This window comes from Suncus etruscus, chromosome X (assembly GCF_024139225.1).
Source record: "Suncus etruscus isolate mSunEtr1 chromosome X, mSunEtr1.pri.cur, whole genome shotgun sequence".
Lineage (NCBI taxonomy): Eukaryota > Metazoa > Chordata > Mammalia > Eulipotyphla > Soricidae > Suncus > Suncus etruscus.
In genome coordinates, this window is record NC_064868.1 from 52,196,424 (window position 1) to 52,222,396 (window position 25,973).

The 25,973-nt window shown below is 38.1% G+C and overlaps 1 protein-coding gene across 1 annotated transcript in view; it reads left to right on the forward strand.

Moving 5' to 3' along the window:
* Positions 1–480: 480 nt before the first annotated feature.
* Positions 481–25,973, forward strand: part of SHROOM4 (shroom family member 4) — a 144,701-nt gene continuing 119,208 nt past the window's right edge. The window contains 2 exon segments of the mRNA XM_049766904.1: positions 481–528; positions 20,524–20,681. Of these exon segments, the coding sequence (XP_049622861.1) occupies positions 481–528; positions 20,524–20,681 (206 nt within the window).

Genomic DNA, 25,973 nt, shown 5'->3' on the forward strand with positions numbered 1-25,973 from the left:
TTTTCCTTCATCCCCCAGATGGTACCAAGGCCAGGTAGTCTAATGTTTATTTGGTGGAAATAAAAACTGATAAGACATGAATACCAAATCCAAAGTCAATGACAACAGAATCTATACCCAATCTCCAACAAGCTGTACAAGGGGGAACAGTTGCACTAGCATTACGGGGGTAAAGGAGGGAGATATGGGAACAAGGGTGGAGGGAAGACAAACACTGGTGGTGGAAATGCCCTTCACTCATTGTCACTATGTGCCTCAAATATTACTGTGAGAGAATCGTAATCCACTTCGACCACAATAAAAATAAAAAATAAAAAAAACAGCTCCATGACCAAGACCATCAACTATAGAAGACGGATTAAAATGACAGTGAAGGAACAGAACTTCTAGGACCACAAAGAAAGACTTCATCATAAGCTCCATTCCTTGACCTGTGCAGATACCAAGATCTCTAGATACAGAGGTCTGAATTTATCACCCATGACGGAGCTGAAGCATTCCATACACCACAAAGGCACCGAGGAGAGAGTAATATAACATGCAAGGAGTCTATAGTTATTCCCAGGACAGTATATTTCAAAGGTGGAGAAACCCTGTATCTCTTGGCCAAGGGAATTCCCTTTCTAATGTCCCCAATATTTACTGTGCATATGTAGGGGGGAAAAAAGCACAAAATAATCTTTTTTATTTATCTACCTATTTATTTATTTTTTATTTCTTTGATTTAGTTTGGATACTGAAGTTGTTGTCTCCACTTTTTTATTTTTCGTTTTTTTTTTCCTTTTTGCGCTCTGTTATGTTTTTATTTCAGGACCATGGTTATTATGTGGTGTGTCTTTATTGCTGTAGTGCTCACTGGATTTTTTTATTTGATATCTCCTTTTGTATTGTTGTGGTATTTCACTTCCTTTTTCCTTTTCCTCTCTCAATCTGAGGTTGAGAGTCTCTAGAAGGACTCTGCCCATTTTCAGCTTATTTATTTTTTACCTCATTTTATTGCTTTTCTTTTCTTCAAACAAAACCACATAGTTTGAACTATCTAGTTCTGTCTCTCAAATAGAGGGGGAAATAGTGGAAAGTACCAAGACTAAACAGTTGTATGATCACTAAATAGTAAGCTAGACACAAAGGGGACCACTTATACTAGCAGCCCTGGGGGTGAAGGTGGGGGGTATGGGATGCAAGATGGGAATGGAGGTGAAGGGAGGACAACTTTCGTGATGGGAATTCCCCTGATTCATTGTTAATAAGTACCTAAAATATTACTGTGAAAGATATATAAGCCACTTTGGTCAAAATAAAAATTATAAAATAAAAAAAACAGCTCCTCATCTCATTGATTCTAAGTATTGTTTTCTTTGTGTCTATGTTCTTTATTTCTGATCTGTTTTTTATTATTTATTTTCTTCTATTCATGTTAAAGTTCCTTTGTTTCTGATTTTCCACATACTTAAGATGTCCCTTTAAGCTGTTGATTTTGTCATTTTCCTCTTTTCTAACATAGTCCTGTATTGCTATGAGTTCACCCTAACTACTGCTTTTGCTGTGTCTCATAAATTTTGGCAATTTGTTTATTATTGTTATTTGTCTCAAGGACTCTTTTTATTTCTTCTTTGATTTTCTTTCTAAATCAGCTATTGTTGAGCAGCATGTTGTTCAGTCTCCAGGTGTTAGATTTTCTCCACATTTCTTTTTAAAATTAATCTTGATCTCTGTTGTGTTGTGGTCTGATAGGTGCTTGGTATAATTCTTATATTTGTGACTTTATAGATTAGATTTGTGTTCTAAGGCATGGTCTGTCCTGACTTTTTTCATGTGCACTTAAGAAGAATGTGTATTCCGTTTTTTGAGGATGTAGGGCCCTGTATAAGTCTATTGGTCCTAGTTCTTCTAGTTATTCATTTAAAGGTCTTATGTCTTTGTTAGTGTTCTGCCTAGTGGATCTGTCAAGTGGCAATAATGGTGTGTTGAAATCTCTCACGACTATGGTATTTTCATACAGATTCAACGCTATCCCTCTAAAGATACCCATGACATTCTTCAAAGAAGTGGATCAGGCACTTTTGAAATTTGTTTGGAACAATAAACACCCTAGAATAGCTAAAGCAGTCATTGGGAAAAAGAATATGGGAGGAATTACTTTCCCCAACTTTAAACTTTACTACAAAGCAATAGTTATCAAAACAGCATGGTACTGGAATAAGGACAGACCCTCAGATCAGTGGAATAGTCTTGAATACTCAGAAAATGTTCCCCAGACATACAATCACCTAATTTTTGATAAAGGAGCAGGAAATCCTAAATGGAGCAAAGAAAGCCTCTTCAACAAGTGGTGTTGGCACAACTGGCTAGCCACTTGCAAAAAATTAAACTTAGACCCCCAGCTAACATCATGTATGAAGGTAAAATCCAAATGGATTAAAGACTTCGATATCAGACCCCAAACCATAAGATATATAGAACAACACATAGGCAAAACTCTCCAGGACATTGAGACTACAGGCATCTTCAAGGAGGAAACTGCACTCTCCAAGCAAGTGAAAGCAGAGATTAACAGATGGGAATATATTAAGTTGAGAAGCTTCTGCACCTCAAAGGAAATAGTGCCCAGGATACAAGAGCCACCCACTGAGTGGGAGAAACTATTCACCCAATACCCATCAGATAAGGGGCTAATCTCTAAAATATACAAGGCACTGACAGAAATTTACAAGAAAAAAACATCTAATCCCATCAAAAAATGGGGAGAAGAAATGAACAGACACTTTGACAAAGAAGAAATACAAATGGCCAAAAGACACATGAAGAAATGCTCCACATCACTAATCATCAGGGAGATGCAAATCAAAACAACAATGAGATACCACCTCACTCCCCAGAGAATGGCACACATCACAAAGAATGAGAACAAACAGTGCTGGCGGGGATGTGGAGAGAAAGGAACCCTTATCCACTGCTGGTGGGAATGCCGTCTAGTTCAACCTTTATGGAAAGTAATATGGAGATTCCTCCAAAAACTGGAAATCGAGCTCCCATACGATCCAGCTATACCACTCCTAGGAATATACCCTAAGAACTCAAAAATACAATACAAAAATCCCTTCCTTACACCTATATTCATTGCAGCACTATTTACCATAGCAAGACTCTGGAAACAACCAAGATGCCCTTCAACAGACGAATGGCTAAAGAAACTGTGGTACATATACACAATGGAATATTATGCAGCTGTCAGGAGAGATGAAGTCATGAAATTTTCCTATACATGGATGTACACAGAATCTATTATGCTGAGTGAAATAAGTCAGAGAGAGAGAGAAAAACGCAGAATGGTCTCACTCATCTATGGGTTTTTAAGAAAAATGAAAGACATTCTTGCAATAATAAATTTCAGACACAAAAGAGAAAAGAGCTGGAAGTTCCAGCTCACCTCAGGAAGCTCACCACAAAGAGTGATGAGTTTAGTTTGAGAAATAACTACATTTTGAACTGGCCTAATATTGAGAATGTATGAGGGAAATGCAGAGCCTGTTTAGAGTACAGGCAGGGGTCAGGTGGGGAGGAGGGAGACTTGGGACATGGGTGATGGGAATGTTGCACTGGTGATGGGTGGTGTTCCTTTTATGACTGAAACCCAAACACAATCATGTATGTAATCAAGGTGTTTAAATAAAAAAAAAAGAAATCTCTCACGACTATGGTATTTTCATCTACATGTTTCTCTAAGTTTATGAGCAAATATATACTTATAGATAGATAGATAGATAGATAGATAGATAGATAGATAGATAGATAGATATTGCTGGCTTTATATTTGGTGCATAGATGTTGATTAGTGTTAGTACTTCTTGGTCTAATGATTCCCAGATCTATAGGCAGTATCTATCTTTGTCTCTGAGTCCTTTCTTGTGGTTAAATGTTATTTGGTCTGAAATAAGTATATCTTTCTTTCTTTTTCTTTCTTTCTTTCTTTCTTTCTTTCTTTCTTTCTTTCTTTCTTTCTTTCTTTCTTTCTTTCTTTCTTTCTTTCTTTCTTTCTTTCTTTTTCTTTCTTTCTTTTCTTTCTTTCTTTCTTTCTTTCTTCTTTCTTTTTCTTTCTTCTTTCTTTCTTCTCTTTCTTTCTCTTTTTTCTTCTTTCTTTTTCTTTCTTTCTTTCTTTCTTTCTTTCTTTCTTTCTTTCTTTCTTTCTTTCTTTCTTTCTTTCTGTTTTTGGGCCACACCCAGTGATGCTCAGGGGTTACTCCTGGATATGTACTCAGAAATCATTCCAGGCTTGGGGGACATATGGGACACCAGAGGATCGAACCGTGGTTCATCTGAGGTCAGTGCGTGCAAGGTAAAAGCCCTACCACTTGCACCACTGCTCTGGCCCCTTTCTTTTTTTATTGTGACCAATGTGAATTACACGTCTTTCACAGTTATATTTAAGGTACATAAACAGTGACAATGAATTAGGGCCATTCCAGCCACCAGTGTTGTCCTCCTTCCTTTGTTTCCAGCATGCATCCCATACCTCCCCTCTTGCCCCCCTGGACTGCTAGTGTAAACATTCCCCTTTGTATATAATGTGTTGTAGATATTGATTCTGTTGTCATTGGCTTTGGGTTTGGTATTTAGACCTGATAATTATTTATTTCTACTCAATGTTCATATGATTGTTTGATCCTGGTACTTTTATTATCTACTTTCATTTTTTCCCTCAATTTATGAGGCAGAACAAGATGATTCAAGTTCTGTGGTTCTGTTGGGGAAAACAGCTGGGAGGATTCCATCTAGGAGCTATCAATATAAGTTTAAAAGAAGAAAGTGAAAAAAAAGAAGAGGCTATGATAAAACACACAACAACTACAATAAACAACTAATAGACAACAACAACAACAATAAAATAAAAGGAGGGCCGGTGTGGCAAGGTTTTGTGCTTTTTTCCCATAGGCTTAGTAAGTACTGGGGAAATGAAAAAGAGAATTCCCTTGGCCTAAATATATGGGGTTTTCCAACCTTGACTCACACTGTCATGGAAACAACTCCAGACTCCAGACATGCTCATTATTGAACCCCAAGAACTTTTTATGGTGTCATGAATTGCTCTGCTAAGTTATGTCTGACAAAATCAATCCTCTGTAATTGGAGATCTTGGTATTTGCACAGGTCATAAGACAAAGTCTAGGATAGAGTCTTTATGGTTCTAAAAGTCTTGCTCCATGACAGTCATTGTAATCAGTCTTCTGTAATTAGTGTTCTTGGTTTTTACACAGATCCTAGGATGAGCCCTTGGGTATAGTCTTTTCTTAGTGTTCCAGAATTTCTGCTCAGTGATAGTTGTCAAAATCAGACCTCTGGAATTAGATACATTGGTTGTTCAAATCTTAGGCTGAAGCCTAGGCTAGGGTCTTTATTGGACCCGGGTAAAGTTCTGCCCAGTCAAGGTTGTCAGATTTAGTCTTCTGTAAATAGTGATCTAGGTTTTTGCTTATATCAAGCATGGAATGTCTTCTAATTTCATCTTACCATTAGGTGAGGAGGTGGGGCAAACTGCTCTTAGATCAAGTTGTTGTTGTGACTCATGTGATTGACTCCATGGCCTGGATCATTGGTCCTCAAACTATGGCCCGCGGACCACATATTGTATTTGTATCTGTTTTGTTTCTTCATTGCAAAATAAGATATATGCAGTGTGCATAAGAATTCGTTCATAAGTTTTGTTTTTACTATAGTCAGACCCTCCAATGGTCTGAGGGACAGTGAACTGGCCCCCTGTTTAAAAAGTTTGAAGACCCCTGGCCCTGGATTGTCAGCAGCCCCTCACTGAAGGGTTCTTGAAAGAGGAGTCAATGGAGGGGTGCCCAATGAGGTTGGATCCATCTGATTTGACTTCTCTTGCCCTTTGGACTTGATTCAGGTGGGGGTGGGTATTTCTGGTAGTGGGTCACAGCTGCCCAGAGGTGGACATTTCTATTCATTTTTTAATGTTTCTGTGTAAAAATCTTGTTTTCTTTTCCTTTCTCTTCAGGATTCTCGCCACCAAAAGAACACATTGAAACTTTGTGTCCCTCTTGATTGTGACTTGCCAATGTTGACAGTTAAATCCTTAGTGTCTAGGTCCAACCCTCCAATACTATATCAAACAATGTTATGAACATAATGCAGCACTAATCTAATTTAAATAATACTTTTTATTATTTATACTACTATATAATATACATCCTCACTTTTGCTATATAATCCAAGGGGTAACCCTCTTTTAGTTACCTGCCAAACTCAGAATTTTGGTTTCTATTGCAGTTAACACAAAGTTGTTATGGTGTCTTTCTTTTTCTCCTGTTGTATCAACCTGGTGCAAGTTGGTTCCAGAGTGGTATTTGAGACTCCTCTGGGGAGTTCTTGGTGCTATTTCAGGAAGCTTTGTTGGTTCTACAGGTTGGGATCTGGGGTTTGGGGTTGGACAGTCACTATTTGATCACACGTAGTTTAAGTCAAGTACCCATGACATATGTTCAGGGTGGGTTGCTCCCCTGTATATAAAATTTATGGGTTCTTATCCCTAGTAGATAAGAGCTTGTTTCTATACATAAGATTTCTCTGTTTTAGTATGCTTGTGCAAAAGGGAATGGTGCCATATTATATTGCTGGTGCATTTGGGGGTAAGAATGACAGGTTATAAAACCTCTGTGCCCTGGTTTTGACCTGAGCTTTTATTCCAAGCAAGACTTTTTCTTATAGAATTTCATACCAAGCAGAACCCAAACAAGTGAAATGAAAAAAATTATATATACAAATTTTTAAAAATGAAAAATTATTTTAAAAAAGAAAGATAAAAAAGATGGAGGAGGCTGCTTTTACACTTGGCAATAGACATACTAAGAGGCATAACTATTGAGGTATTGAAAATACAAAAATATAAATATCTCCATTAAGTCTTTTGAGGTATTCTTGGGGGGGTGAGATCCAGAGCCCATTACATTCCACACTGTGGTCCTTCTGGATTTGAGAAATGGTTTGCAGCAATAAGGGATCAGATAGTGTCCTTGAGCTGGGACTCCTTCTGGAGCTGAATCGGTAGCATGTAACAATCTACATTTAGGGGTGTGTATGAGAAACAGTGCACAGAAAATGAGTCTGCAGGGGTGATGGTTGCAGCTTCTTGCTCAGCCTGAGATGTAGAAATGATAAGGTGACACAGCTCAAAAAATTAAAAAATGACCAACAAAAGGAACCAAAAATAGGGAGACAAAAGGAAATAAAGCTGAAAGCAGAACTCAATGAAGTGGAAAAACAAAAAGCAATCCAAAAGATCAACTAAAGCAGAAGCTGGTTCTTTGAAAACATAAACAAGATTGATAGACCATTGGCAAAACTCAAAGAAAGAGAGAGACATCTGATAACCCATATTAGAAATGAAAAGGGGGAGATCAAGACAGAAATCCAAAGGATAATCAGAGACTACTTTGAGAAACTTTATGCTACAAAACATGAGAACCTAGAAGAAATGGAAAAATTCTTGGACACTTATAACCTTCCACATTTAAGTAAGGAGGATGTAGCATATCTAAACACCCCCATCACTACTGAGAAAATTGAAACTGTAATCAAACATCTGCCCAAAAAGAAAAGCCCAGGCCCAGATGGTTTTCCTAATGAAGTTTTTTCAAATCTTTCAAGAGGAGCTACTACCAATCCTAGCCAAGCTCTTCCATGAAATTGAGAAAAACGGGAACACTCCCAAACAACTTTTATGAAGCCAACATCACCTTGATACCAAAACCAGACAGAGATGCTGCCAAAAAAGAAAATTAAAGACCAATATCCCTGATGAATGCTGATGCAAAGATCTTCAACAAAATCCTGGCAAATAGGATCCAATGCATCATCAAGAAGATCATACACTACGATCAAGTAGGTTTCATCCCAGGAATGCAAGGATGGTTTAACATCCGTAACTCTATTAGCATCATACACAACATCAACAACAAGAAAAATAAAAATCACATGATCATATCAATAGATGCAGAGAAAGCATTTGATAAGGTCCAACACCCATTCTTGATCAAAACTCTCAGCAAGATGGGAATGGAAGGAACCTTTCTCAATCTAGTTGAAGCCATCTACCACAAGCCAATGGCAAATATTATCCTCAATGGAGAAAAACTAAAAGTCTTTCCTCTAAATTCTGGTACAAGACAAGGCTGTCCTCTCTCACCATTCCTCTTCAACATAGTACTGGAAGTTCTTGCTATAGCAATCAGGCAAGAAAAAGATATCAAGGGAATCCAGATAGGAAAGGAAGAAGTCAAGCTCTCATTGTTTGCAGATGACATGATACTCTACTTAGAAAACCCTAAAGACTCTACCAAAAAGCTTCTAGAAACAATAAATTCATATAGCAATGTGTCAGGCTACAAAATCAAACTACAGAAATCAATGGCCTTTTTATACACCAATAATGATAGGGAAGAGATGGAAGTCAGGAAGGCAATCCCATTCACAATAGTGCCACACAAACTCAAATATCTTGGAGTCAAAAGGCACATGAAAAAATGCTCCTCGTCACTCAGGGAGATGCAAATCAAAACAACTATGAGATACCACCTCACACCGCAGAGATTGGCACACATCACAAAGAATGAGAACAATCAGTGCTGGCGGGGATTTAGAGAGAAAAGAACTCTTATCCACTGCTTGTGGGAATGCCGCCTAGTACAGCCTCTATGAAAAACGATATGGAGATTCCTTCAAAATCTGGAAATTGAGCTCCCATTCTACCCAGCTATTCCACTCCTAGGGATATACCATAAGAACACAAGAATACAATACAAAAAACCCTTCCTCACACCTATATTTATTGCAGCACTATTCACAATAGCCAGGCTCTGGAAACAACCAAGATGCCCTTCAACAGACGAATGGCTAAAGAAACTGTGGTACATATACACAATGGAATGTTATGCAGCCGTCAGGAGAGATGAAGTTATGAAATTTTCCTATACATGGATGTACATGGAATCTATCATGCTGAGTGAAATAAGTCAGAGGGAGAGAGAGAGAGATGCAGAATAGTCTCACTCATCTATGGGTTTGAAGAAAAATAAAAGTCATTTTTGTAACAATCCTCAGAGACAATGAGAGGAGGGTTGGAACACCAGCTCACTCCATGAAGCTCACCACAAAGAGTGGTGAGTACAGCTATAGAAATAACTATACAGAGAACTACCATAATCAAGTGAATGAATGAGGGAACTGGAAAGCCTGTCTGGAGTACAGGTGGGGGGTGGGGTGGGATGGAGGGAGATTGGGGACATTGGTGGGGGGAATGTTGCACTGGTGAAGGGGGTGTTCTTTACATGACTGAAACCTAATCACAATCATTTATGTAATCAAGATGTTCAAATAAAGAAGAAAAAAAGAAGTAAATAAAAAAAGAATGTCAGACACTGAAATCAGACTCCTGTCCCTACCTCTATGCTTCACTAATTAAATCAATAAAAAATAAACCATCAAAAAAAAGAATGAAGGATACTAAAGGAGAGGAAAATAAGTATCCCAAGGTTAATTAATTATTCTTGATTTTCGAGAGCCACGTATTTAGTAATTTGATCTTTTTACAATCAATTTTAGTCATTTTGATTACTGACTGCTAAAAAGCAGTCAATTCGATAAAGCAGCATGACACACAAATTAAACATTGTTCACATCAAGCTCTGCAATATGTGTTTATAGTGACATTCCAACGTCTGGTGCAGTCTGATAAATCACAGCACTCTATATGAAATAAAAGAGAACACTAAAGATTTAATTCAAGCAGAACTAGAAAGTTTACACATCTTGAATGAGTATATTTAAGTTATAAGACACAACCCTTCAAGCAGAGCTTATTTGCAACATATTTGATGATTAACACATTTTCTGGGATACAGGTAGAGTTATGAGTGTGATGGTGAGTAAAAGAAATTAAACATTGTATAGAACAATTATATCTTCTTCCTTCACTCTTGCCAATCTATTTCTTTATTCCTTTATTCTTTTGCTTTAAGTCTATTTTCTTCCTTCTTCCTAGAAAAATAAACAGCTGCATTTTTTTTCTGTATAAAGAAACGTTTGGTTGAACCTTTATCAAGATAGATGGCTCTTAGAATCCGAAGCAAAAATAGAAAATGTGCTGGATCTCAAGAATGTATTAGTGGAGAAGGGGAAAAAAATACTAGCAAGCAACATTTTTATTCATTTCTATCATATTTTCCTTTTGTTTAAACACCATGATTATAACATTGTTCACGATTAATTTTCAGTTCTACAATGCACATCACCCTTCCCTGTGAACACTTCCTGCTGTCAATCCCTGAGTTTTGCCCCCCACCTGACTCTGGGACAGGCATTTAAACCTCTCTTTCCTCTATCTCATTCTCACCCTCTCATTCTTTATTTTCCTTTGAGACACTGTGGTGGTGTGCACTATTGTCAATGAAGTGTCAGTTTGCATATCATTTTATTCCCATTCCAACTGTTATTGCCACAGTGTTCACTTCTCCATACTAATAGTACTTCTCCACTATCTAGGTGCCTGAGATCATATGTGTTGTCTATCTGCACAATGGAATACTATGTAACACACTTTCCCACTTAACTACTGCCTCCTTTTTTTGCCACATCCAGCAATGCTTTATGGTTACTTCTGGCTTTTCACTCAGGAATTACTCCTGGAAGGCTTGTGGGACCATATGGGTGCAATTAGCTGCCTGTTAGGCGAACACCCTTTCTACTGTGCTACAATTATGGCTCCTGCCTTTGTTTTTGTTTTTTAACAGTGTTTTGCTGCCACGTTTCATTTACTCTGGCAATATCCTTGGGTATTTTAATTTGGTGATCAGCCCCTGCTACTTCTTCATGAGTCCAGTGCCCTTTGCTGGGCTGTGGTATTCCAGGAACTTCATGTTTGGGGTCACACGAGAACAAGCTGCTCTGGGTAGCTTCAGTGCTGCTGCTCTGTTAAAACTTGTATGCAGTTAATCTTGGTTTGAGAGCAATATTTTAAATGATGTAAAGTTAGGAAGAATGAAAATATGTTATTTTGATAATTAGGTGAATGTTCTGGACAAGGGCTAATTTGGGGGTATAGGTTCAAGGAATTTTTAACTCAGTATAATATATTTTCCTGCTATGGAAAAGTTGCCTATTTCCACAATTTGATACTTTATTGTTTGTTAATCCATAATTGTTCTAATATGGCTTATTTTATTGAATGAATTTATCTGGAGGATAATGTTGGTAACAGAAGTATAGAATGCAATAGAAAAAAGGGGCAGAAACAGTTGGCCTGTGGCTATAAACTAATACAAATTTCTGTAAGAAATAAGAGAAGATAGAGCATGGCAATAGGAGATGCAAAATACTTATGCATTTGCTGCAATTAATTTATTATTTTTGTTAAATAGGTTCCCCATTTCATTTTCTAGCCTATGACAAACAGAGAGCTTGTTGATGTAACAGAGTGTTTAGTGGTTCTTAATAGTAATACATATTGAGTGGAAAACTTGTTATGTATATTGCTAGTAAGGATAAATGAATTACGTGAGTAAAAATGGGTAGAGTAACTTTAGTCTAATGTACATATATTGGTAAATATGAGCTGACACCCTTTTCTAGATTCATGTTTGTGGTTCTGCTTTATACAAAGGAAACTATTAAATGGCTGAACTGTGTTGATAGGCCTTCCTGGCATATTTCTTGTGGATCGCAAAAAATGAGTTATTCATTTGAACTTCTGAAATTTAAGTACAGCAGTTTTTGCATTAGCCAGCAGTGATTATGAAAAAATTATGAAAAATAATGATGACATTAGAAACAAAAATGTAATCTTAATTAATTCACCATATACCATCATTTACTTGTTTTGTTTTGAGCAATGAGCCAAGTACTGACATACATATGTATAAGATATGTTTTTTTAAAAAAAGAGAATAATTAAAATAAAACTGTTGGGCAAGCAACCATAAATTTAATAACCATTTTAACTTAAAATTTCCATTTACTTGATGAAATATTAAAATCCTAAATAACATTTTTCTTTGTACTCAGAAGGTCTTACAGGCCAAATTTCACATGAACTAACCAAGCTAAAAATCAATAATATTCTTCCATGATGTGGAGATATAATGTATAAATGCTATATAAAAGAATGTGATGCTGAGTCAAAGGAACAAGAATATTAAAAGACATACAACAAAGATTTCGCCTTAGTTGGATCATTTTAGGATAATATTTTTTACAAAATTTAATTATTTTGTTTCTTTTTGTTTAAATAGACAATAAATATTGTTCCTTACTATGTCTCTGGAAGAAAAATTTTTATTGATCTATAAGTTCTATGAACTTTTTATTACATGGCTATATAAACTTTAGATAATTATCTTCCCCTATTTGTTGATTCCACAGCTTCATCCAGCCAGTAGGCATGACAAGGTCTGCCATTGGAGACATAAGCTTCAAGGAAGCCTCCAACTGGAAAGATATGTGGCAAGGCCTCTAATGACAGCTGCATACATCTATTGATTTAAAATTTGTTTAATAAGTTTTTCATTCTTTAGAAATGAGATGACACATATCTAAGTCACTATATGCACTTGAGTTAGTTATTAGGAAAATATTTTGTACTTTTATGCTTCACACATTATTCATAACCCTTCTTGTGGAAAGCATACTACAATGGAACATAGGTAATCTTTTTATGAGAAAATAATAGCACCCAGCTAGGCATAGGAATGTAATTAATATATGAAAACACTTAGGAATGTAGTTAAAATATTTAGAGCAGATGTTTTTCTACCTACAAGAGGGAAAGCTCCTCCCAGCAATTGTTTTCAATTTAAATAAAAGGTTTTGGGGGGTCTCTTCCTTCCCTTTCCTTTTTTTAAAAAAATAATGCACTTGAAAAAACCGGCTAAGCTTTGCAAGAGCTGGCTCCCTGTGTGTGACACCAGGCGGGGAAAATCCGCGAAAGTACACCGGCCCAGTGGGGCTCAACTGTGAAAGACTGTGAGTGTGACCTGTCTATGTCTGTCTACTGTCCTCTTGCGTGAAACTCTTGCGAGTGGGGCAAAAAGAGCCTCCAGAAACCTCGCTCGCCCAGACGCCATTTTCAGGGAGGGATTTCAGAGCATAAAAACAGGCTAAGCTTTGCAAGAGCTGGCTCCCTGTGTGTGACACCAGGCAGGGAAAATCCGCGAAAGTACACCGGCCCAGTGGGGCTCAACTGTGAAAGACTGTGAGTGTGACCTGTCTATGTCTGTCTACTGTCCTCTTGCGTGAAACTCTTGCGAGTGGGGCAAAAAGAGCCTCCAGAAACCTCGCTCGCCCAGACGCCATTTTCAGGGAGGGATTTCAGAGCATAAAAACCGGCTAAGCTTTGCAAGAGCTGGCTCCCTGTGTGTGACACCAGGCGGGGAAAATCCGCGAAAGTACACCGGCCCAGTGGGGCTCAACTGTGAAAGACTGTGAGTGTGACCTGTCTATGTCTGTCTACTGTCCTCTTGCGTGAAACTCTTGCGAGTGGGGCAAAAAGAGGCTCAGAGGAGCACGGCCGCTCCGCTTCGCTATGCGGCCGTGCACTCTTTCTAAGGAAAGAACTCCATTGCAACAAGAAGGAAAAATCACACTAAGAACGGCACTATATCACAGAAGCAAACATTTCTCTCTGGACTGTCTTCTCTGTTGCATGCTCGGGCCTAAGATTTGACCCAGTGTGAGGCTTCATCCACGGAGGACTCCCCTCCCTTAGAGGCAAGTCAGCCCATCCAGAAAGGGAGGAGCCAGAGGAGTGTGCTGCCTACATCATATAGACAATGAATACCACCACAACACGTAGAAAAACCCACAATACAAGTGTGACAATGGGGAAACAACGCAGGCCAGCATCAGACATAGAGAATGAAGATGACAATTCTGAGGACCAGATAATGACTGAACAACTAATCAACCTCTCAGATAAGGACTTTAGACTAGCAATATGGAAGGTGCTCAACAGACTCCAAGAAACCATGGATCGAGTTGAACAGAACACTAATAAGAACCAAGAAAATATGAAGGCAGAAATGACAAAACTCCAAACTGAAATAACATGTCAACTAACAGGACTGAAAAAGTCAGTAAACGAAGTGAATGACAAAATGGATAAGCTCTGGGACAGGGTATCAGAAGCTGAGAATAGACTTGGTGCTGTGGAAGATGAGATACATAACAATTCCATACAGCAGGAGAGATTGGACAAAAAACTTAAAGCAAATGAGCAGACAATGGAAAAATTAGTCAAAGAATGGGAACAGACGAAAATAGAAGTCTATGATAAGATCAACAGAAACAACTTAAGAATCATTGGAGTCCCAGAGACCCAGGAAGAAAATTTCCAGGAAGAATCAATGGTCAAGAATATCATTAAAGAGAAACTTCCAGAGCTAAAGAATATATGTGATCAAATCCTGCATGCCCGAAGAGTACCAACCAAAAGAGACCCCAGAAAAACCACCCCAAGACACATCCTAGTCACAATGACAAATCCCACAGATAGAGACAGAATTCTGAAAACAGCAAGATCAAAAGGGGAAATCATGTTCAAGCAAGCTTCCCTGAGATTTACAGCAGACCTGTCACCAGAAACACTCAATGCCAGAAAGCAGTGGTGGGATATTGTGACAAGACTGAATGAAATGAATGCTTCACCCAGAATACTATACCCAGCAAAACTCACTTTCCGGTTTGATGGAAGAATACATGGTTTCACAGACAAAAAACAGCTCAGAAACTTCACAGACACAAAACCAGTCTTAAGAGAAAAACTGAAAGACCTAATCTAAGACAAGACTACCCAAAAGACACACCAAATTTTGAAATAAAGATGGCGTTAAATCCCAGGACAATTCTTTCTCTCAACGTCAATGGACTAAATGCACCAGTTAAGAGACACAGAGTGGCTAAATGGATCAAAAAACTCAATCCAACCTTCTGCTGCCTACAAGAAACGCACCTGAATAGTCAGAACAAACATAGACTCAAAATAAAAGGCTGGAGAAAAGTTATCCAAGCAAACAACACCCATAAAAAAGCTGGAGTGGCCATACTAATATCAGATAATGCAAACTTTATACTCAGGAAGGTTGTAAGGGACAAAGACGGACATTTTATATTAATCAAGGGGTACATAGAGCAGGAAGAATTCACTCTCCTAAACATATATGCACCGAATGAGGGGCCAGCAAAATATTTAATACAACTGTTGACAAATCTGAAAAATAATATCAACAACAACACAATAATTGTGGGGGACCTTAACACGGCTTTGTCAACACTGGACAGGTCAACCAGACTGAAACCCAACAAGAATATACTAGACCTGAGGAGAGAAATGGAAGAAAGAGGCCTAGTGGATATATATAGGACACTCCATCCCCAGAAACCTGGATACACATTCTTCTCCAATGTACATGGGACATTCTCCAGGATAGACTACATGCTGGCACATAAAACATACCTCCATAAGATCAAGAGGATAGAAATTTTGCAGACTACCTTCGCTGACTACAAGGCTCTGAAATTATTTGTGAACTCCAAAGGGACTCAGAAGAAACACTTTAACACCTGGAAGTTAAACAGCCTCATGCTCAATAACCAGTGGGTCCGAGATGAAATCAAGGAGGAAATAAAAAGGTTCCTGGAAACAAATGACAATCAAGACACAAACTCTCAGAACTTATGGGACACAGCAAAAGCAGTACTGAGAGGAAAATTTATAGCTTTGCAAGCACACATCAGGAAGGAAGAAGGAGCTTACCTGAGTAGCTTAATGACACATCTAATAGAACTAGAAAATGCTCAACAAAAGGACCCAAGAATAGGAAGACAGAAGGAAATAACAAAGCTGAGAGCAGAAATCAACGAAGTGGAAACTCAAAAAACAATCCGAAAGATCAACGAAAGCAGAAGTTGGTTCTTTGAAAAAATAAACAAGATTGATAGACCACTGGCAAACCTAGCAAAGAAAGAGAGAGAGAGAAACTTGATAACTCGTATCAGGAATGAAAAAGGAGAGATCACTACTGATATGACAGAGATTCAAAGGGTAATCAGAAACTACTTTGAAAAACTCTACGCCACTAAAAATGAGAACCTGGAAGAAATGGATAAATTCTTGGACTCTCATAATCTTCCATGGTTGAAGGAAGAGGATGTAGGATATCTAAACACCCCCATCACCATTGATGAAATTAAAACAGTAATCAAATGTCTGCCGAAAAACAAAAGCCCAGGTCCAGATGGATTCACTAATGAATTCTATCAAACTTTCCAAGAGGAACTACTGCCAATCTTGGCAAGACTCTTTCATGAATTGGAACAAACAGAAACACTTCCAAATAGCTTTTATGAAGCCAACATCACCTTGATACCTAAACCAGACAGAGACGCTACCAAAAAAGAAAATTACAGACCAATATCACTGATGAATGCAGATGCAAAGATCCTCAACAAAATCCTGGCAAATAGGATTCAATGCCTCGTTAAGAAGATCATCCACTACGATCAAGTAGGTTTCATCCCAGGAATGCAAGGCTGGTTTAACATCCGTAAATCTATCAACATAATACACAACATCAACAACAAGAAAAATAAAAACCACATGATCATATCAATAGATGCAGAGAAAGCATCTGATAAGGTCCAACACCCATTCTTGATCAAAACTCTCAGCAAGATGGGAATGGAGGGAACCTTTCTCAATATAGTGAAGGCCATCTACCAGAAGCCAGTGGCAAATATTATCCTCAATGGAGAAAAACTGAAAGCCTTCCCTCTAAATTCTGGCACAAGACAAGGCTGTCCTCTCTCACCACTCCTATTCAACATAGCACTGGAAGTACTTGCTATAGCGATTAGGCAAGAAAAGGATATCAAGGGAATCCAGATAGGAAAGGAAGAAGTCAAGCTCTCACTGTTTGCAGATGACATGATACTCTACTTAGAAAACCCTAAAGACTCTATCAAAAAGCTTCTAGAAACAATAGACTCATATAGCAAGGTGGCAGGCTACAAAATTAACACACAAAAATCAATGGCCTTTCTATATACCAATAGTAATAAGGATGAAATGGACATTAAGAAAACAACCCCGTTCACAATAGTGCCACACAAACTCAAATATCTTGGAATCAACTTGACTAAATATGTGAAGGACCTATACAAAGAAAACTATAAAACTCTGCTACAAGAAATAAGAGAGGACACACGGAAATGGAAACGCATACCCTGCTCATGGATTGGCAGGATTAACATCATCAAAATGTCAATACTCCCCAAGGCATTATACAGATTTAATGCCATCCCTCTAAAGATACCCATGACATTCTTCAAAGAAGTGGATCAGACACTTTTGAAATTCATTTGGAACAATAAACACCCTCGAATAGCTAAAGCAATCATTGGGAAAAAGAATATGGGAGGAATTACTTTTCCCAACTTTAAACTGTACTACAAAGCAACAGTTATCAAAACAGCATGGTATTGGAATAAGGATAGGTCCTCAGATCAGTGGAATAGGCTTGAATACTCAGAAAATATTCCCCAGAGATACAACCATCTAATTTTTGATAAAGGAGCAGGAAATCCTAAATGGAGCAGGGAAAGCCTCTTCAACAAGTGGTGTTGGCACAATTGGATAGCCACTTGCAAAAAATTAAACTTAGACCCCCAGCTAACATCATGTACAAAGGTAAAATCCAAATGGATTAAAGACCTCGATATCAGCCCCAAAACCATAAGATATATAGAACAGCACATAGGCAAAACACTCCAGGACATTACAGGCATCTTCAAGGAGGAAACTGCACTCTCCAAGCAAGTGAAAGGAGAGATTAACAGATGGGAATATATTAAGCTGAAAAGCTTCTGCACCTCAAAGGAAATAGTGCCCAGGATACAAGAGCCACCCACTGAGTGGGAGAAACTATTCACCCAATACCCATCAGATAAGGGGCTAATCTCCAAAATATACAAGGCACTGACAGAACTCTACAAGAAAAAAACATCTAACCCCATCAAAAAATGGGGAGAAGAAATGAACAGACACTTTGACAAAGAAGAAATACACATGGCCAAAAGACACATGAAAAAATGTTCCACATCACTAATCATCAGGGAGATGCAAATCAAAACAACAATGAGATACCACCTCACACCCCAGAGAATGGCACACACCACAAAGAATGAGAATAAACAGTGTTGGCGGGGATGTGGAGAGAAAGGAACTCTTATCCACTGCTGGTGGGAATGCTGTCTAGTTCAACCTTTATGGAAAGCGATATGGAGATTCCTCCAAAAACTGGAAATCGAGCTCCCATACGATCCAGCTATACCACTCCTAGGAATATACCCTAGGAACACAAAAATACAATACAAAAACCCCTTCCTTACACCTATATTCATTGCAGCTCTATTTACCATAGCAAGACTCTGGAAACAACCAAGATGCCCTTCAACAGACGAATGGCTAAAGAAACTGTGGTACATATACACAATGGAATATTATGCAGCTGTCAGGAGAGATGAAGTCATGAAATTTTCCTATACATGGATGTACATGGAATCTATTATGCTGAGTGAAATAAGTCAGAGAGAGAGAGAAAAACGCAGAATGGTCTCACTCATCTATGTGTTTTAAGAAAAATGAAAGACACCCTGGTAATAATAATTTTCATACACAAAATAGAAAAGAGCTGGAAGTTCCAGCTCACCTCAGGAAACTCACCACAAAGAGTGATGAGTTTAGTTAGAGAAATAACTACATTTTGAACTGTCTTAATATTGAGAATGTACGAGGGAAATGTAGAGCCTGTTTAGGGTACAGGCGGGGTTTGGGTGGGGAGGAGGGAGATTTGGGACTTGGGTGATGGGAATGTTGCACTGGTGATGGGTGGTGTTCCTTTTATGACTGAAACCCAAACACAATCATGTATGTAATCAAGGTGTTTAAATAAAAAAAAATAATGCACTTAAACAGAAAAATCTGGTAAATATTATTGTTAAAAGCCAGGGATGGAAGGCTATGTATTTAAGGCATTGATAGATTAGAGAATGTGTTGATGATTATCTTATTTTCGTGCATATCTAAGCATCTGCTACGAAGAAATAAAATTTACCAAAAAATCATCATGACTTGGAGATAATTCTTCAGAAGCCTATTTCCATAGACACCACTCCAAGGTACCTGGCCATACCAGGTAGCCTATCAGTGAAAGGCAAGGGAACAGTTGGATGGTACCCCTAGACAATAGGCAATCATTTTAAAGATCAGAAAGCTGGAAACTCCTATATCCTTTCCCTACATAATCTTCCTCATGACCTTGGGCTGCGTTCATCGCCTTTGGAAGATGGCCCTGGCTAGTCAGTCTAGGGATCTTTTTGGCAGATGGATTAAAGTATTAAACTTAAAAAAAATTGATCTTGTCAATGAAAATTCTGTTATCTGTGATACAGTAATGATTATTCATGTTCTCATTTTTTACACTATATGTCGAACTGGAAGAAATTTGCTGTTTTTATTGAAGAACATAGAACAATGTTTTGTTTTAGTTTTGGGGTCTTACCCAGCAGCTCTTAGGGGTTACTCCTGGCTCTAAACTCAGAAATTGCTCCTGGCAAACATGAAGGATCACAGGGGATTCCAGGCTTCCAACCACCATCTGTCCTGGACCAGCTGCATGCAAGGCAGACGCCCTACCACTGTACTATCTCTCCAGCCCTGAAAAATGTTTATTTTCTTTTCACATAGTTTGTAGTTTCTGGACTTGCAATTCCACTCACTTAATAATTAGACTATAGCCAACTATAAATTCCTTATGGTCAAACCCAGTGCTATAATAATTATAATTTATATTGCTGAAACCATAGAAGTCCTAGACTTTGTCTTATATAATAATGACCCAATGAGGTTGGTACTTTTTTGATTTTGCATGTCAGATCATTGAGAAGCACAAGCATTAGGGAGTTTACTGAAGGAAACACAGCAATGAAATAGAAACAAGATGTAATCTCAAGATTGTCAGACTTCAAAACCTGTACGAAGACAGAAGAATAGCCAAAGATTATGTTGCCATCATCTATCTCTCTACGTAGTCTGGATCTCATTTTTTGCATAGTTTACTAGCTTTGCTGCCAATTTAGCCCACTATCAGTTTCCTACCAAGCAACACTTTCTTATTTATAAGTGCTTGTTCTAGGATCAGGAGCATTATTCAACATCAAAGTGCAAGAAACCTGTATTCAGTCTCTTGAATCATTACCAAAAAAATAAAAGAAAAAATGTTTTTAAAAGTTCTTGTTTTCTCCAGATGAAATGTGAATACATTCAAAGTGGAGATTGCATGATTGTTGTATAGTCTTTTTTTAGAACATTCTGAAGTTTTGCTTTGAGTAAATAATACCCACATTCAGACTCAAAGATGCTTCCTTGGAACTTCTGACTCTAATTTGGAAAGAACTCAGAAGTAGAATTTTGAAGGAGTTTTAACACCTACGTTCTGTTTTGTTCTTACAACATATATTAAAGTTGGAAGCCAGGCAGATTTGCCTCAGAAGATAAGGACTGCTGATGAGCTGGTGAATATCAATGGAATTCCATTGTATGGATCCTGGGAAAGGGATCACTAGTCAGTGACCCCTCTGACCGGGCAGGACTGGGTGGCTGGGTGGCCTAGGCCTGGCAGGTCCCGGGTTCCCAGTGTCACTACCTTATGAATCTATTATCATCTGAGAAACACGTGGCCTCTGCTGGACCAAGAGACCTGGCAACAGGACCCCAGTCCTGAGGCCTTCACAGGCTTTATGAAAGAGCTTTTGCCTTCTTCTCATTAGTCCTTTTTTACCAAACAGCGTGGACATTAATTCATCAGCAAGACAACTGTTGATATTCTATCATGATACCATAATGCTCATAATTATAAGTTGCTTCTAGGAAAGGAAATGGGATGCGCAGGACCCACTAGATAATAATACATGATAATATACTCCCTATACAGTGCTCATTATCATATCACATATTTTTAGAATGCTCTATATACAATCTATTCCTGGTAGCCCTTTTCAGTAAAGTAAAGTTTACCCTCACCAAACAGGATTGGACCAGAAAGAAAAAACTTTGGTGGCTTTAACCATTTCTTCTTCCTCTCTCTCCCTTTTTTATTTTATGAACCATTTCACCAGGGTCTTCTTTTTAACTGTAACCCATGGATTGATCACATGAGTATATATGTTCACCATACTAATGACTGTCTAATGTTCATCTGTAATAGATATAATATCAATTTCATGGCATAGTCTCCCCCAGACAGTGCTCATTACCATGTCACTTGGTTAATCAGACTTGAAAACCATGATTGTTCTTAAGAATGCTCCACACACAACTTAAGCTATGAAGCCTTTCTTCAATCTAGTTTACCTTTACCAAACATGATCAAACTCAAAGGAAAAAGAGGGGTAGGAAAACCTTTTACAGCAGACTTGCCAGGTTTATTTTTTTCTTTTTCCGTCTTTTTAAGTGTTCTGTCCAAATCACCTGGGAAAGCTTTTCAAATGTAATCCATGAATCTATTCTCTGACTGTTGATGTAGGCATATGAATGTGTACAACATACCAATGTACGTCTAACCTGCGTTCATAATAGATATAATGTTTACGGAGTATAGTGTTGTCCCCTATATCATAAGTAACCATTTCTCCCCCTTTTGTTTTTGCTTAACACCTTACAAACCCTATTTGAGCCCTTCATGCTATTTTTCCACATTTAAACTTTTTTTACTCTCAGTCCTTAACTCCTCACGAAGCTGAACATTATCCCCAGCCCAGCCAGATGCCAACCAGCTCCCAAAGTGAAAAGAGATTCTCAGCATGAGAAGAAACCGATAGTCTGCTGCTATTAATTTGCTCTTGGTGGCCCTTCTTCCTTCACCTTACTTCACCATGGTCTTTTGCTTGCTACCAAATTTGGTTCCTGAGAAATCCCCCGCTTGAGGACACTTCCTGATATGGAACTGTTGGGATCCATCTTCCCTAGACTCCACAAAACCAAATCACAGGTTGAAGCTTAACCCCTGACCTTACCCCTTTCCACCTATTTCAAGAGATTTAAAAAGGACATATAAATTTCTTTTGAAAATTTCTTTTAGATACACCGTTATCGAATGGCATAACCATTATCGAATGTCTTCTTATGTAGCAGCAATTTCCCCTATCCTTGGAACCCATTCAATACAGAATACAACTAGACAAATCTCTGTTCAGAGTACATGTAAGCAAAAGGCTCTAGGACTGTTGGTCTTGACACTCCAGCCCCCCACCTGCACTAGTAATTCCCTGTGGCATTGTCCCTTTTTGCATTGGCACATTAAAATGGAAATAATTAACAAATGCAAACAAGTTCTTTTCTAATAGAGATGGGAACGCAATTTTTTTATACTGCAGTGGGACCTTACACCCTAATCTCTTGGCATAATGATTTGGCTTAGACTCCAGTTGATTGGACATTGACCATTCACCCCTTAATCATGAATACCACCTATGGAAACAAACATGGTTTTTAACACCATCACTAGAAACGTAAATTCTACCAAGGAAGGCCTCACTACTGCCATGGCACTGAATTACTCCAAAGACAGTTCTTATATCACCTTGACAACTGGGCAACAGCAATAGTCTGCTTTTAGGACACGATTCTATGCAGTGCAAACTGATGGTGAGACGAAACCAGAAGACAGTACACACCACCTGTCTTTGACATAAGACCTGTACAGAAACCAGGATCTATAATACGGAAACCTGACAGCAACAACTGTGAGGCTGAAGAGCTGAACACTGAGAATGACTAGGGGTTTGGACAACCTGAAACCTTGAGTTGATCTTATGCCAAAATACATCAGGAGTAAGATCTCCCTGTTTTGTAAGCCAAATTTCTTTCTTTCCAATTTCTTCCATATTTTCTTGTGCCTATGCAAATTACAACTGTCACACCCACATCATTTTTTAGTGTATCTCCCATTTCTAAAGAAAAAAAAGGAAGCATACTAAACCTTCGGCTATTGTATTAGGGATTTTATTGGTGATACAATAATTTTCAGAAATACATCTGCTAATGAACTCTCTCTCATTCATTTTACATTTTTAATTATCTGTTCTCTTTCTATTTCTTAGTAACTTTGCTTTATATTGTCCTGAAACAAATGTATTATTGTCAGTTATGTGAACTATGTGATACATTTTCTTTAAATAAATTAAAGATAAATCACTCCTGGCAGGCTCAGGGATCATATGGAATGCACTGGTGAAGGGGGATGTCCTTTATATGACTGAAACCCAACCACAATTATGTTTGTAATCAAGGTGTTTAAATAAAGATATTATTTTTTTGGTTTTTGGGTCAAACCCGGCAGCGCTCAGGGGTTACCCTGAGCCTTATGCTCAGAAATCGCTTTTGGCAGGCTCAGAGGACCATATGGGATGCCGGGATTCGAACTGCTGACCTTTTGATTGCAAGGCAAACTCCTTGCCTCCATGCTATCTCTCTGGCCCCTAAAGATATTAATTTAAAAATAAAATATACATATCCCCTTTAAGTATTTTGAAATAGTTTGAGGGGGGATATAATCCAGAGCACAGCTAAAAAAAATAAACAGGCACACCACTATTCCAGACATGTTCTCAGTGGTCATTTTTTGCCACTTTTCTCCACCATAAGACTGTTACTCACAAATGTTTTCGGCTTTTAAGAGATCCTGGGATCTAGGACATTTCCTGATCTGTGACTACTGTGGATCACATATAATTCAGCAATACTACTCCTAGGGACATACTTTAGGAACACAAAAACAAATAGAAAAATGCCTTCTGTATTTCTATGTTCATTGCAACTCTATTTACAATAGCCAGAATATGGAAACATCTGGGTGCCCTAAAACAAATGAATGGCTAAAAAAACCCATGTTACACCTATACAATGAAATACTACTTAACTGTTAAGAAAAATAAAGTCATAAAATTTGCCTATACATGGGTGAAAATGGAAACTGTTATGATGAATAAAATGAGGTAGAGGGAGAGAGAGATAGAACAGTCTCACTCATCTGTGGGATTTAAGAAAAACCAAACACAATATAGTAATAATACCCAGAGACAAAAGTGATGCAGGCCAGAAGAATTATCCCAAGTTATGAAGCTTACCACAAAGAGTAGTGAGTGCAGTTAGAGAAATAAATGCACTGACAACTACCATAACAATGATAGTGAGACAGAAAAAGAGAATGCCTCTCCTAAAGACATGCAATGAGTTGGGGAGGAGAGAAGTTAAGAACATTGGTAGTGGAATGTTACACTGGTGATGAGTAGTGTACATTCAATGACTGAAACCCAACTATGAACATTTTTGTAATCATGGTGCTTAAATAAAAAATTACAAAGAGAGATTCTTTTATCATTGGTATATAATTGAGAACCTGAGACAGATATTCAGATATATGGTAAATTATATTTTGATAAAGTGGAGGCAAAACTGAATTTAAACAAAAAAAGCTTATTCAACAAGTAGTGCTCCTTCTTTCTTCAGAGCCAGCCCAGAGACACCAAGGATCATAATCTCTCCATGACCCACACCCGGTAAGATGTCCCCACCCAACTACTGTGGGGCCAATTCCTGCTGTGTAGTTGGGCACTCAGAGACTTAAAAAGGATGGCTTCACTGCTCTCTGCCTTCTTTCTTCGGAGCCAGCCCAGAGACACCAAGGATCATAATCTCTCCAGGACCCACACCCGAAGAGCACAGCTGCTCTGCTTCGCTCCACTGCCGCGCTTACCCCTGAAATCCATTTATCCACATTGTAAGAACAAATCTACAGTCTTAACAATGAAAAAATTTTGCAGTACAACTTCATGTTTAAAGAATCAAGATGGCTGCTCTGATAGCCCAAAAAGTAGAACACAACTAGGTATCCTCTCAAATAAGAGGTTTAGAGTAGAATTATAGAAGATGTTTAGGGAGCTCAAAAAAAGCATTGATATAATTGACTGGAGCACAAATAAGCATCAAGAGGATTTGATTGACATAAGAAATTTTCACACTGAAATAACAGGTCTGAAAACAAAGAAAATTATAAAGCCCTGCTCCAAGAAATATAAAAGGACACATGGAAATGGAAACACATACCCTGCTCATGGATTGTCAGGATTAACATCATTAAAATGGCAATATTCCCCAAAGCATTATACAGATTTAATGTGATCCCTCTAAAGACACCCATGACATTCTTCAAAGAAGTAGATCAAACACTTATGAAGTTCATCTGGAACAATAAGCACCCTCGAATAGCTAAAGCACTCCTAGGGAAAAAGAATATGAGAGGCATTACTTTAAACTTTAAACTGTACTACAAAGCAATAGTTATCAAAACAGCATGTTATTGGAATAAAGAAAGACCCTCAGATCAGTAGAATAGGCTTGAGTTCTCAGAGAATGTTCCCCAGACATACAGTCACCTAATTTTTGACAAAGGAGCAAGAAATCCTAAGTGGAGCCGGGAAAACCTCTTCAACAAGTGGTGCTGGCAGAACTGGTTAGCCACTTACAAAAAAGCGAACAGACACCCAGTTAACATCATGTATGAAGGTAAAATCCAAATGGATTAAAGACCTTGATAAAGACCTAATACCATAAGGTATTTAGAAAAACACATAGGTAAAATACTCCATAACATTGAGACTAAAGGCATCTTCAAGGAAGAAACTGCACTTTCCAAACAAGTGGAAGCAGAGATAAACAGATGGGAATACATTAAGCTGAGAAGCTTCTGCACCTCAAAAGAAATAGTGCCCAGGATACAAGACCCACCCACTGAGTGGGAGAAATTATTCACCCAATATTCATTAGATAAGGGGCTAATATCCAATTATACAGGGCA